General features: G+C 41.9%; 1 protein-coding gene and 1 non-coding gene across 2 annotated transcripts in view; both read left to right on the forward strand.

Moving 5' to 3' along the window:
* SMCHD1 (structural maintenance of chromosomes flexible hinge domain containing 1) overlaps nt 1–13,239 on the forward strand; it is a 3,546,415-nt gene that overhangs the window by 1,949,643 nt on the left and 1,583,533 nt on the right. Inside the window, exon 26 of the mRNA XM_044065561.1 lies at nt 8,251–8,399. Within this exon, the coding sequence (XP_043921496.1) occupies nt 8,251–8,399 (149 nt within the window). The remainder of the gene's footprint in view (nt 1–8,250; nt 8,400–13,239) is intronic.
* TRNAY-GUA lies at nt 3,664–3,750 on the forward strand. The gene is given in 2 exon segments: nt 3,664–3,700; nt 3,715–3,750. It is a non-coding gene; the product is annotated as a tRNA-Tyr (tRNA).

Genomic DNA, 13,239 nt, shown 5'->3' on the forward strand with positions numbered 1-13,239 from the left:
AGTTGCCTTGTAAATCCTGTAATCCTATGGGACCTGAATAATGGTTGGACTGACCTCTGCAAAAAGGATGCCTGAGTTGCAAGCTATTATGGGGAGTCAGACCTATCTTACTTTCTACACAGACAGTTTCTTTGAGAACTAATCCTTCTATTATGCCTAAAGTGCTATCTAAGTTTACTTTAAGTCAAATTATCTCTCGGTTTTCTTTCCTGAACTTAAAAATGAGGGGGAAAGGATTCTCTATACTTTGGATGTCCACAGACACCTCCAGTGCTATCTTGACACAGCTAACACTTTCAGAGGATCTTACCAGTTTTTCATTTCTTGTGAAGATAAGAAGGGACTGCTTATGTCAAAACAGACTATTTCTAATTGGTTGTGTAAGATTGTTACCTTTAGTTATGTTCACCACAACAAAACTATTTCAGGTAGGGTTAAGGCCTACTCTTCCATAGCCTTGGCTTCATCTATGACTTTTTGGAAAGGGTTGGATTCTGGAAGTAATCCAGAAGTTGCAACTTGGTCCTCTATACATACTTTTACAAAACTCTGTAAGCTTGATTCCTTCCCTAGATCCATATCAGGCTTTGTTACGACTATTCTTTAGGAACTTCTGAACTCTTCTACTTCCTCCTCCCAAATGTTAGTCAGCTAGGGTAATCTGCCCGAATACCTAAAGCTTTTGCAGTAGTTATCAGAATGATTAACATAATAAAGATGTTTAAATAAACTTACCATAACAATAGATGTTGGAATGATCACTCTTGCAGTAGCAGGGCCCAGCCTCCACCCCCTTTGTTTTCGATGTGTTTATGGTAGGATGTAGACATTTTTGTTATTCCAAGCATTGTCCTTTCAGAGCTCAGCCTCCATCTCTCTTGTTTGCATGAAAGCTGTGAAGGGCTTGGGACCCAAATCTATCTTTTAAATTAGCTCTGTCTAAGCTAGCTGGCTGACTGGGCATGTGGAAGGTGGCCTGAAAGCTGACGAGCCATTTTATCCTGTGCAGGATAAAACCATATAGCTAAGGCTAATGCAGCAGTGATCATTCGAACATCTACTGTTTTGGTAAGATACTTACACAACTGTACTTTTTCCCAAGTTTTCATGTCCATTTGACACAGAGTTGTATGCATGTTTTTTACCGCTTACCTCTTTAACCCCTTCTTCAATTATAATAAATAATCACATCTTTTGAATATGTTGATGTGGCTGTGTACAGGTAAGCCATAGTTTGTCTTATTGATAACCTACAGTTGAAACCCTTTCTGTGGGTTCTGATTACTGCGTCAATATTCATATAGTCGAAAGTCTGGTTTTTATGTATGAGATTGATGCTTAATGCATTGCTGTGTGGAGGTTTGCAGTGTTATGCCTTTATATGGTTTAAAAGTGTAGGTGAATTTTTCTGTTAGATTCACTTTTATGTCTGTTTTCAACAGTGTAATGTGCTGTGCTTTTTTATAGTAGAACTTTTCCTTTACATGCAGATGCATTGATTTTTAGTATTTGTCACTTTGCGTAGTCTGTGCGAGATCACACAAAGTGGGTTAATGGATTTTGCCTTTTTCCCCACTTTTATCTGTTCCCAAAATTGCTATATTAAATTAGTATGGTGAAAGAGGTCTGGCCCCTCATCAAAAACAATGTCATACTTGTTTTTCTTTTTGATCTTTTTTTGTCTTTGGAATAGTGGGTGTGAATACATTGCAAAGCCGAATGAGTGAATTTCAACTTTCCAGTATAGACTCTCTTGGGGGTATGGTTTGGGCTTATATATCTTGCGTAATGGCAGAGTGGTAGGAAGTATGTGGAGTCTGCAAATGAGCAAGTCAGCAAGTTTTCTTTATTGTAAAACACTAAGGATTCCTCCTAGAATGACCTTAAAGGCATACTTGTGTATTTAAGTAATTGGGCAAGTATTAATGTGCTTAGTACAACAAGGAAGCTAGTAGTGTGTACCATAGAGAGGATTATTACCGCATACTATAAAGGACTAATTAACCAGAAGCATAAATGGAGACCCTGATCCTCTACTTTGACAGAATCAGTCCAAAGCTAATACAAACATTTGCATGTCCATGTAGGAAGAAAATATTCACTTGCTGTTAGGAACACTCCTTTTGGTGCTGGTAGTTTTCTATGTAGTTTTACAGTATATAGGTTATGGTGTTTGTATGGTGTGCGTTATCCTTTACAAGTTGCATTTTCCCTAGCCCATAGACAATAAGACGATCCAGGCTTCATTTTAAGTGAGAAACTGTTTGGGGATGGGATTCCAGGAAGCAAGTCTTATATTGTATAGTTTAAGACTAGATTATAAGTAATGAAGCAAACAGACAAGACTGGGGAAACAGTAATTGTAAGAAGAGTAATAATTTGTGTATTAGTCAGTGTTTCTTAGAAGTTAATGAAAATTAGTAAACTTTGTTCCTAGTGTTTCAAAAAGCTCCATCCAGTGTCTTAATGCTTTCCCATTTCTGAGAGACTGAAAAGTTTAAAATGAGAAATGCTGTGCATACAGCAGATGGCTTGCTGCATTAGTTTTGCCTAAATGATATACCGAATCAAACCAATATTGGCTGGTACAGTAGCTGATGTCCTTCAAGGATGCATCTGCAGTCCTTACAAATGGGTTGTCCTGTCGTCAGGCAGCCCTTCGGTCGGCCGGATTCCAAAGTCTGGGTCTGGCCTCGGCTGGGGTCGCACTTCACCCGACGTCACAGCTGCAGTTCTTCGGGTATAAAGGCATCAGCCAACGCCATTTTCCTCAGTCTTTCTTGCCGCGTGGCGCCCGAAGCAGAAGCTGTTCGCAAGTGCCGGTCGGTCAGAACCAGAGATTACTACTACCGAATACTTCTACTACTACCGAAGACTTCTAAAAAGCTAAGTACCCCGTTGGGGACTCTTTCTTGCCTCAGCCGATGTCAGAAAAAGTGAATAACTGTTTAACTTGTGGGAAACAAATACCTCATAAAGATTTCCACTCTTACTGCTTACCTTGTTTAGGCCCAGACCACGACGTAGCAGCTTGTCTAGCCTGTGCTTCTTTTAACCGACGGACACTTAGACGTCGGTCGGAATTTGCTGAGGAGTTTTTCGGCTCCACTTTTGCTTACATTATGCCGTCGGATCCTCCGACTACGCAAATATCTAAAAGCGCAAGGAAAGGACCGACACTCGCGTCCGCGGTTTCGCCGAAACCGCGTTAAGCCAACCGCGAGTGTCTCGGTTTCGCTGAAACCGAGCTCGCGGTTCTTCCTTCAGCCGAAGCTTACCTCCTACCGAGGCCTCATCCAACCTGGTGGAATCGGCTACTGAAATCCCACCTGCTCTTGCAGGTTCCCAGGATTTATCTGATACTATCCCCTTGGATTTTTCAACCCCTGCACGTGGAGCTGCTAGGCCACCTGCAACCATGTCGATTAAGGCCTTTGCCAGGGCTAAAGCAGCTAAATCTACCAAAACTGTGCCTGCTAAGACCCCCTCTCACAGGCCTAGCTCTAGTTCACAAATGCTTAGTCTAGCAGAGGATCTCATTTCTTTGATCCGGGGATCCCAACCTCACCCAGACAGGGCTTCTCACCCACCTCCAGAGAAGAGGCCTAGAGCAGAGCCCCCTGAGCCAGTTTCTACAGATGTCTCCTCTGATGATTCAGAATCCCTTCGATAGCTCAGCTGGTAGAGCGGAGGACTGTAGTGAATATTCAAGTCATCCTTAGGTCGCTAGTTCAGTTCCGGCTCGAAGGAGGTTGCCTTAAATCCCGAAACTATCTCCCAGGGACCTAAGGCGGTAGCAGCTACCTCTGCCAAAAACCCCCTCCCCTCTGAAAGGGAATCCAGGGCCTTAGAGAGATGGGGTAAAAAAGTTTACACTTCTGCTACTCTTTCAGCTAGGGCCTTGAACTGTCAATTCCACATGATCCAGTATCAAGAATTTATGTTAGACCAATTAACTAAACAGCTGTCCTCAGATGAACCATTAGACAAAAAATCTGTTCAGGAAATGGTACATAACATTCAGCAGGTCAGTAATCATTCCTTAAAATGCTATGATGCACTGGAGGCTTCCTTTAGATCAGCCATGACTGGCACAGTGATCAGAAGACATGCATGGTTAAAAGAGCAGGCCTTACCACACCATGTCAAATCAAAGCTACTAGATGCTCCCATGGACAAGATCAATTTGTTTGGCTCTCCTGCACAACAGGTGCTGAAGAAGATGGAAGAGAAGGCAAAATCGGTCCAGACAGTCAAAGATTTCTTACAGGTCCAACCTCCAAGGTTTAGCAGGAATTGGCCCTCCAAGAATTGGTCCTTTCCAGACACCTCCAGAGCTCAGAGAGGCAGGAATAGGCTCAAGAGGCAGAGGTCAATCCAGAGGTGCCTACAGGGGACGTCAGTGGCAGGCTAACAACCAGCGAGGTACAGCCACAGATACAGCCGCCACCACTACTACAGGACAATCACAGTGACTTGGCTCTGGCACCGCCTACCAGGGAACAACTAGAAGCACCCTTAGGCGGGAAACTAGCCTTATTTTCAGTAAACTGGCATTACATCACAGGAGACAAGTGGATTTTGCAGACAATAGACCAAGGTTACAGGTTTCACTTCCATACTCTACCAAAGAAGAGAGGAATGCCAGACCTTCCTCCAAATCAAAAGGCAGAAGCTCTAAAACAAATAACTCACTTACTAAGGATGAGAGCTGTAGAAAAGGTACCATCTAAGGAGCAAGGACAAGGATTTTACTCCAGGCTCTTCCTGGTACCAAGAAAAGAAAACCAATGGAGACCTATTCTCGATCTGTCCGCTTTAAACACATACCTCATTGTCCCAAAATTCAAAATGCTGACCCTACAGCAACTTCGTCCCATGTTGGGCAAGGAGTCTTGGCTGGTAACTCTAGATCTCAAGGAGGCATACCTGCACGTCCCCATACGACCAAATTGCAGAAGATACCTCAGATTTCTTGCAGGATCAGAGCATTATCAATTCTCAGCATTGCCCTTTGGCTTATCTACTGCGCCCAGAGTGTTCACGAAATGCCTGGCATCAGTAATTGCTCATTGTAGGCTTCAGGGAATCCAAATCTACCCTTACCTGGACGACTGCCTGTTGCAAGCGGACAACAAAACAAGCTAGCAGAAGACTTGAAAAGGGTCATTTATCTACTGCAAGCTCTGGGATACACAGTCAATATAAAAAAGTCAAGGCTGATACCATCCCAAAGGATAACCTTTTGGGTGCAGAACTGGACACATCAAAACAAATGGCATTCCTAACAGTAGAAAACCGAGCAACTACCTCTACTTCTTGGCATTAACAAAGAAGAACCAGCTAACAGCAAGAAAAGTCCTGCAAGCCTTGGGTTTCATGGCATCCTGCATAATATTGGTTTCACATGCCAGACTGCATATGAGAAAGTTACAGTGGTACCTAAGGAATTTATGGTCTCAGCACAAGCACAGCCTAGAAACCCAAATTCCAATAATCCCATGCCTGAAGCAAGAATTCCAATGGTGGGCTCAGGCCTGTCAATCAAACAAAGGACTGCCCTTCCACAGCACTCAACCAAGCCAGACCATCACAACAGATGCCTCAGACCTCGGTTGGGGCTTACATGCTGGACAAGTGCATACAAGGCTTATGGACTCAAGACCAACTGCACCTACACATAAATCAAAAGGAAATGCTGGCAGTAAAACTGGCAATTCAGACATTCAGACCACTTCTTCGACAAGGTCAACTGTTGATAAGGACAGACAACACCACAGTTATGTGGTACATCAACAAACAGGGAGGCACACATTCGTACCCCCTATGCCGGATGGCAATGGACCTCTGGAATGTGGCCCTGAGCTTCAACATTCAGTTACAAGCAATTTTTGTGCCAGGAAAAGAAAACATTCTGGCAGACATACTAAGCAGAACTACCACGGATGCCCACGAATGGATGCTGCATCCGGACATCTTCAAAACCATTACAAGAAAATGGGGACTACCAGAAATAGACTTATTTGCATCCCCGCACAATCACCAACTGAAGAAATTCTGCACAAGGACGCACCACCCACTTGCTTGGAAAGTGGACTCCCTATCTTTCAGTTGGAAAAACCTGACAGCATATGCATTCCCACCACTTCCTTTGATGCACAAGGTGCTATTGAAGATCAAAGAGGACCATCCAAGGATCATCCTGATAGCTCCAGACTGGCCAAGGCAACATTGGTACCCATTACTGAGGAGCATGTCTCGGGAACAAATATGGCCTCTACCCCTAGTTCCCTTACTGTTAACACAGAACAACTACAACACCCTGCATCCAAACCTGAAAACACTGCAGCTGACTGCCTGGAACATTGCATAACACCAAATTACCCAAATTTATCCCAAAGGGTTAAAGACATTATCTTGGAGGCTCATGGACCCTCAACAAGAAAAATTATTCAGCAAAATGGAAAAGATATCACATTTGGAGTACTGCAAAAGGAGAAAATGTGTCACTGGTAAACATAGCCAACATCCTGGAATACTTGGCAGAGCTCTTCCACAACGGCCTGTCCTATTCTTCCATTAAGATTCATGCATCAGCTATTTCAGCAGAATACAACTTGGATCCTCCAGTCTTCTCACATCCTCTGCTCAGGCAGTTTCTGAGAGGAATTAAAAATGTAAAACCACCTAGGAAGCCACCATTGCCAGCATGGGACTTGAACTTTGTGCTAGAAAGTTGACACTCCTCCTTTCAACCAGCAGCAACAGCAGAATTACAATACTTATCATGGAAAACTGCCTTCCTGCTTGCAATCACTTCAGCAAGAAGGGTATCTGAGCTACAGGCATTAATGGCAGTACAGCCCTTCCTGATCTTCCGTCAAGATAGAGTGTCCATGAGAACAAATCCTACTTTTATGCCAAAGGTGGTCTCCAGGGTATCTTTAAATCAAGCTATCCACCTACCTACATTCTTCCCCAACCCACAGAACAGGGGAGAAAGACTTTTGCATACCTTGGATGTACACAGACAATTACGCTACTACCTGGACAGGACCAAGAGCAATAGAAAAACTGACCAGCTACTGGTAGCATATGCAACAGGAATGGAAGGAAAAGCAATTTCAAAACAGACAATCTCTAAGTGGATAGGAAATTGCATTAGATTTTGTTACTCCTACCATGGGAAGAAAACTCCAGAAAACATCAGGCCTCACTCTACAAGGGCTACAGCCACTACCACAGCTTTTCTACGAGGAGTGGCTACCAAAGACATTTTAGAGGCTGCTACTTGGAGCTCCGTGCATACATTTGCCAAGCATTATAATTTACCTTTATACTCCAGATCCCGAGCAGGTTTTGCCACTGCTGTTTTGCAAGGGATCTTAACTACACCATAATCTTATTTCTCCTCCTTCCCCAGTTTGGCTATGGTATTCTACCCATTTGTAAGGACTGCAGATGCATCCTTGAAGGACATAGTACAGTTTTATACCTACCATAAATGTAGATGTCTGATAGGCATGCATCTGCAGTCAGGATTACCACCCTCCTTCCCTCTGTGGTACTCCTAGGGTATTTGCCCATCTTGTAGCTGGCTGGGGGAATCTGTTATGGTGTATTTGTTTGTATATATGTACATACATGCTTATTTTTTGTTTGCTCTCTACTATTTGGAACCATTTGCATTTATCCAAATTTAGCCTTCCTAGAGGGCACCTGGCATCTGGGGCAAGAAACACTGAGGAAAATGGCGTCGGCTGATGCCTTTATACCCGAAGAACTGCAGCTGTGACGTCGGGTGAAGTGCGACCCCAGCCGAGGCCAGACCCAGACTTTGGAATCCGGCCGACCGAAGGGCTGCCTGACGACAGGACAACCCATTTGTAAGGACTGCAGATGCATGCCTATCGGACATCTACATTTATGGTAGGTACAAAACTGTACTTTATAGGGAAGTACTGGGTTTGAAATAATACCAAATTTATCAATTCTCAAGGACCACATAATTACCATACAGCATTTTTAGAAAAAAATACTAACAAAGAAATGTGAAAAAGCTTTGTAGATGACAGTCCTCGTGCCTCTCAGCTCTAATTATTGTAAGTATATCTGTGTAATTATTTGCATATTACCACCCCACTCTTTACTTAAGTTCTGTTTAATGAAGATTATATTAATACTTTTTGTATTCTATTGTAAAAATCTATTTTTCTCTGTTAAGATGGAATTTTGTATTTTATCTTGTAGGTTAACTGGACTCCCAAGATAAACAGAGATCACCTAGTTCAAGGATTGTTACCTAATGTAACTGTTCCAACGTCTGTGAAAGATGTTCGCTACTGTCAGGTGTCCTACCAAGATGACCAAGTTTCTCTGGAAAGTGCTTTTACAGTAAAGTATGTGTCTTTGTGTTGTATTTTACTATACTCAGTACTGTAGTTTTGAATGCTCATCCACCTGAAATGCCTGTCACATAAATGCATTTTCCCAGTATACAGTAGTATTTACTGAAAAATCATCTTATTTTTAGGATTACTTCTAAGCAGGTCCATCCGGGGGCATCTTCTCTGTTCAGTTACCTGTGTCCAGTGAAGTCCTTCCCTTGTCAGTATTGCCTGTGTCTGTTAAGGAACTTTGTCACTGCCAGAGTTATCCATTAGTTTCCCAGCACTCTCTCTCATTCTGCTATCCTCCTAGCAGTTGTATCAAGAAGGTGATGTGTATTGCAAAAAGAAATAACCACAAAAGGCGTTGGCTGAACCAAAGAACCTCTGATAAACAAAAACAACTGCTAACGCCACGCTATGTAAACTTGAGAAGCCAGAAAAGATTCTAAAATAACTCGTGCAAGCAGCGTCTGGTGAAGATCCACAAATTTAATAAAATGTCATACAATACACCACACGAAACTAGATGTAAAACATAAAAACTGGTTGAGCGCTTTCACCCGTAAGTAATACAGGCTTCATCATAACTAAAAGCCATATTGAATTCCTGACCATATTTAAAAAATCTTTGGCGCCAAAAATTTTAAAGCTGTACATGCTCAATTAATACTTTATGGTTAACATAGTCTAACCTTGCATACATTAATATAAACTGCAAAAGTATTCTAAATCAAGTTAAAAAATGTTAAAAATGTTAATAGTAAGCATGAACAATAAGTATAGTTAATATAAATAATATATTGCTGCATTATTAAAAAGAGTTGATAAATGTCATTAAATATATTAAACAAAAAAATATATATATTAAACACAAAAAATATATATATTTAAACACAAAAATATTTAACATAATAATAATATAAATATTAATAATATAAATAAGATTTGTCTAGTCACTGAAATGATGAGTATAGTGTTAGACCATAACTATATTTATTATGAAGGTGAAATATTTAGACAAACCAAAGGGGTAGTAATGGGTGCTGCATGTGCCCCTATTTTTTCTAATATGGTAATGTTAGACTGGGAAGAATCCGTTATCTTCCCAAGTGACTTTTATAGATATATAAAATATTACATACGTTACCTAGATGACATTTACATATTATGGAATGCTAATGTTGAGATTCTTATGAAATTTATTGATTATCTGAATTCCAGTAGTAATTTTCTGAAATTTACTTATGCACAAAGTCAAGATAGACTTGCGTATTTAGACACATATGTATTTATAGAAAATTCTCAATTTTCTTCTAAAATTCATAGGAAGACTACATTTTCTAATAGTTATTTAGAATATTCCAGCAACCACCCTAAGTCTCTGTTGAGAAATATTTACAAGGGACAATTAATTAGAGCTGCAAGAATGACCTCTGGCTATTCTGATATGATAGCTGAGGTAGCGTATTTTACTTAATTATTTAGGGATAGGGGCTACGACACTAACATGATGCGTAACATAAGTAGTCAAGTGACTAAAGGATGGGGTACTAGATATATACCATTACTAGGTTTGGAATCTAACAATTTACATTTTACTAAAAACAGTAATGCTGCCATTACTAAACCCTCTTCTATTGATTTTTGTAGATCTTGCATTTTAGAATACGGACCATTTTCTTATAAAGTTAAAGAAATTTTAAACAGTAATTGGAATAATATATTAGCAGTCACACAAATAGTGACTATATTGGGACTTCGACCTTGTTTTGTGAATAAAGTGGGCCCTAATATTAAGAGGTTGTTGGAAAATTCCCCCATACAAAAATGCATTACATTTAAGAACACACAGATATGTGGTAGCTGTAACTGGTGTTTTGCTATTAACAACAGTCAAGGTATTAGGTTGGATAATGTGATTTGATCTTTTATTAGATTTAAATCAGGAAATTGCAAAACAAAATTTCTCGCCCTATGTACAGACCGAGAGACAGCTGAACAAACGAATTTATGGTAATTTTTATTCTATCAAAAAGAGTGATGAAAAAAATGCTGTTTATAGACATATTAAACAACAAGGGGCTGATCATCGATTTACGTTTGCAATAATTGACACAGTTAAAGCTGACCCTAGGGGGGGTGACCAGAAGGGCCATCTATCATATAGGGAAATGTGGTGGCAAATATATACTGATGCTGCCTCCGCCCCAGGTTTGAATGAAAGTATGACTATCAAACCACTATTACATAAATTGAGTCATTAATTTTCAAATTCCTAATTCATTGTATTTATTGTGGATAAATATATTTTTTGTGTTTAAATATATATATTTTTTGTGTTTAATATATATATTTTTTGCGTTTAATATATTTAATGACATTTATCAACTCTTTTTAATAATGCAGCAATATATTATTTATATTATTTATATTAACTATACTTATTGTTCATAATTACTATTAACATTTTTTAACTTGATTTAGAATACTTTTGCAGTTTATATTAATGTATGCAAGGTTAGAGTATGTTAACCACAAAGTATTAATTGAGCATGTACAGCTTTAAAATTTTTGGCGCCAAAGATTTTTTAAATATGGTCAGGAATTCAATATGGCTTTTAGTTCTGATGAAGCCTGTATTACTTACGGGTGAAAGCGCTCAACCAATTTTTATGTTTTACATCTAGTTTTGTGTGTTGTATTGTATGACATTTTATTAAATTTGTGGATCTTCACCAGACGCTGCTTGCACGAGTTATTTTAGAATCTTTTCTGGCTTCTCAAGTTTACATAGCGTGGCGTTAGCAGTTGATGTTAAGTTGTCCATCTCGCCTTCATTCTTGCTGGATGGGTTCGGAGCCGACCTCGGCTCCGACTCGGCCACTCTAAAAGCTCGAGAGTTGGTTCCACCGGCTCGAGGCTCCCCTTATATCCCACAATGCTAGGCGGTATTACCTCAGATCTCGTTTGCCGCTACAGCGATCGAGGTGTATGGTTTCTACCGGCTTCAGGTCAGTTATTATAGATTAAGCTATAGTGAATTTAAACCCCTTTAATTTACTCTATTATAGTTATTTCCCTTAACTTAGTGGATTTTGACCCTTTCCTCCCTGTTTATCCACCCTTTTTTCCACAAGAACTTATTAGTTCTTCTCTCAGGCCTTCGGGCCCTTCCAGCCCCTTAGTGGAGTGTATGTGTTTTTTTTTAAGGATCTAGAAAAGAACTAATCTCCCTTTTTTTTAGTTAACCTTGTGAAAAGTGTAATCGGTGTGTTTGTGTGTGTGTGTGTGTGTGGTTACACTTTCTTTGAAAATGTCTAAGGAATCAAAGGTCTCAGGCTTCAAGAAGTGTGACTCGTGCTGTCAGAAAATGTCTCTGACAGACAGTCACACTTCTTGTGTATACTGCCTGGGACCTTTACACCTGCAGGACTCTTGTGCTGTATGCCATGGCTTCAGCCCTAGAGTCCAGCAGGAAAGAAAAAACAAACTTATTTTAAGAGGTTTGCTCAAGCCTGAGGGTTCCCTACTGCTACTCGGCAAACCCTCTAAGGCTTCTAGGTCCTCGACTCCAGCTTCTGAGTCGAGGCCTAAGGCTTCAAACCTACTGCTACATCGGCTCGCTGGAGCCGATGAGTCTCGGACTGCAGCTTCTGTGGTTCCTCGGCCGGCTGGAGCCAAGCATTGAAATTCTGGGTCGGCTCCGATCAGACCATCGGATCCGACATCTAGAAAGAGGTCTAGGTCACCGCCCTTGGCTCCGCTCATTCGGCTCCAGCGTCTCCCTTGCTGTCTGAACGGAGCCATAGATCTCACTCCTCTAGATCATCGAGGCTTTCGGATCATGATCTTCAGAGGGTAGTGAGTCGACTTCTTAAGTCCGAGGCACTGGCCCAAATGCTTCAGAGCCCGACTCATCAGTCGATGCTTGACCCTATCCCTCAAAATGTTCCTCCTCCAACTCCTTTGAGCTCGAGTCGGGCGTGTCGGAACCGAGACTGTGGTAGCCGAACCGATACAATTGTCTTCGGTTCCGTGCTCGGCTCCGATTTCTTCCATTGAAGAATCTCAGCGCCGGACTTCCCTCGTCGGCTCCGATGGGGTGAGTGCCATCGGACCCTTGCCCAACCCCGCTCCCCCTCTCGGTGCTTTCGCGCTGGTGAGTGCGGCTCCGACATCGCCTCGAGCCATCACTGTCGGTGCCGAGGGGGTTCTCAGCTGAGCGGGGACCTCTGGCTCTGCCTGACAGGGGTGCTCGAGGTCATGCGGAGTGTGTTGGAACCTGGTTCAACTCCACAGTCGGCTCCGCCCCTCCCTCCTCTGTGCCTCAGGTTATGTCTACTCACTCCCTCATCCCAGACCGCAGAGAGCCAGCTCCTCAAGAATCCCCTGTGGGATCTCATCCTCTTCGAGGCCTCTCCTGAATTGGCAGGGGAGCCCCTAGGAAGAGAAAGTGTAAGAGGAAGCACATAGACTCACCTGAGTCTATCACCTCTGACACAGATTTAGAGGATTCGAGGGTTCCCCTGTTCCCCTTCTGAAGATGTCTCCTTTGCAGACATTCTAGAGATCCTGAAACAGAGGGAAATTGGCCAGCCATTAACCCTTCGCAGGATGAATCTGTGTATCTTGAGGCATTTGGCTCTCGCCCTTCCACCTCCTGGGTGTCCCCCTTGACCCCCTCATGCAGGTGGTAGCAAAAAAGGCTTGGACGGCTCTTGACTCAGTGGACCCACCCCCAGGAGACCTTCAAAGTTTATCACAGCACCAGCAGATAAGCAATTTCTGACCAAGGGAGTTTCTGTGGATGCTATGGTGGTAGCTGCTGCCACTAAGAAGGAACTAGCTG

This window comes from Protopterus annectens, chromosome 3.part0, assembly GCF_019279795.1.
Source record: "Protopterus annectens isolate FY-2018-M chromosome 3.part0, PAN1.0, whole genome shotgun sequence".
In the NCBI taxonomy this organism is placed as follows: Eukaryota; Metazoa; Chordata; order Ceratodontiformes; family Protopteridae; genus Protopterus; species Protopterus annectens.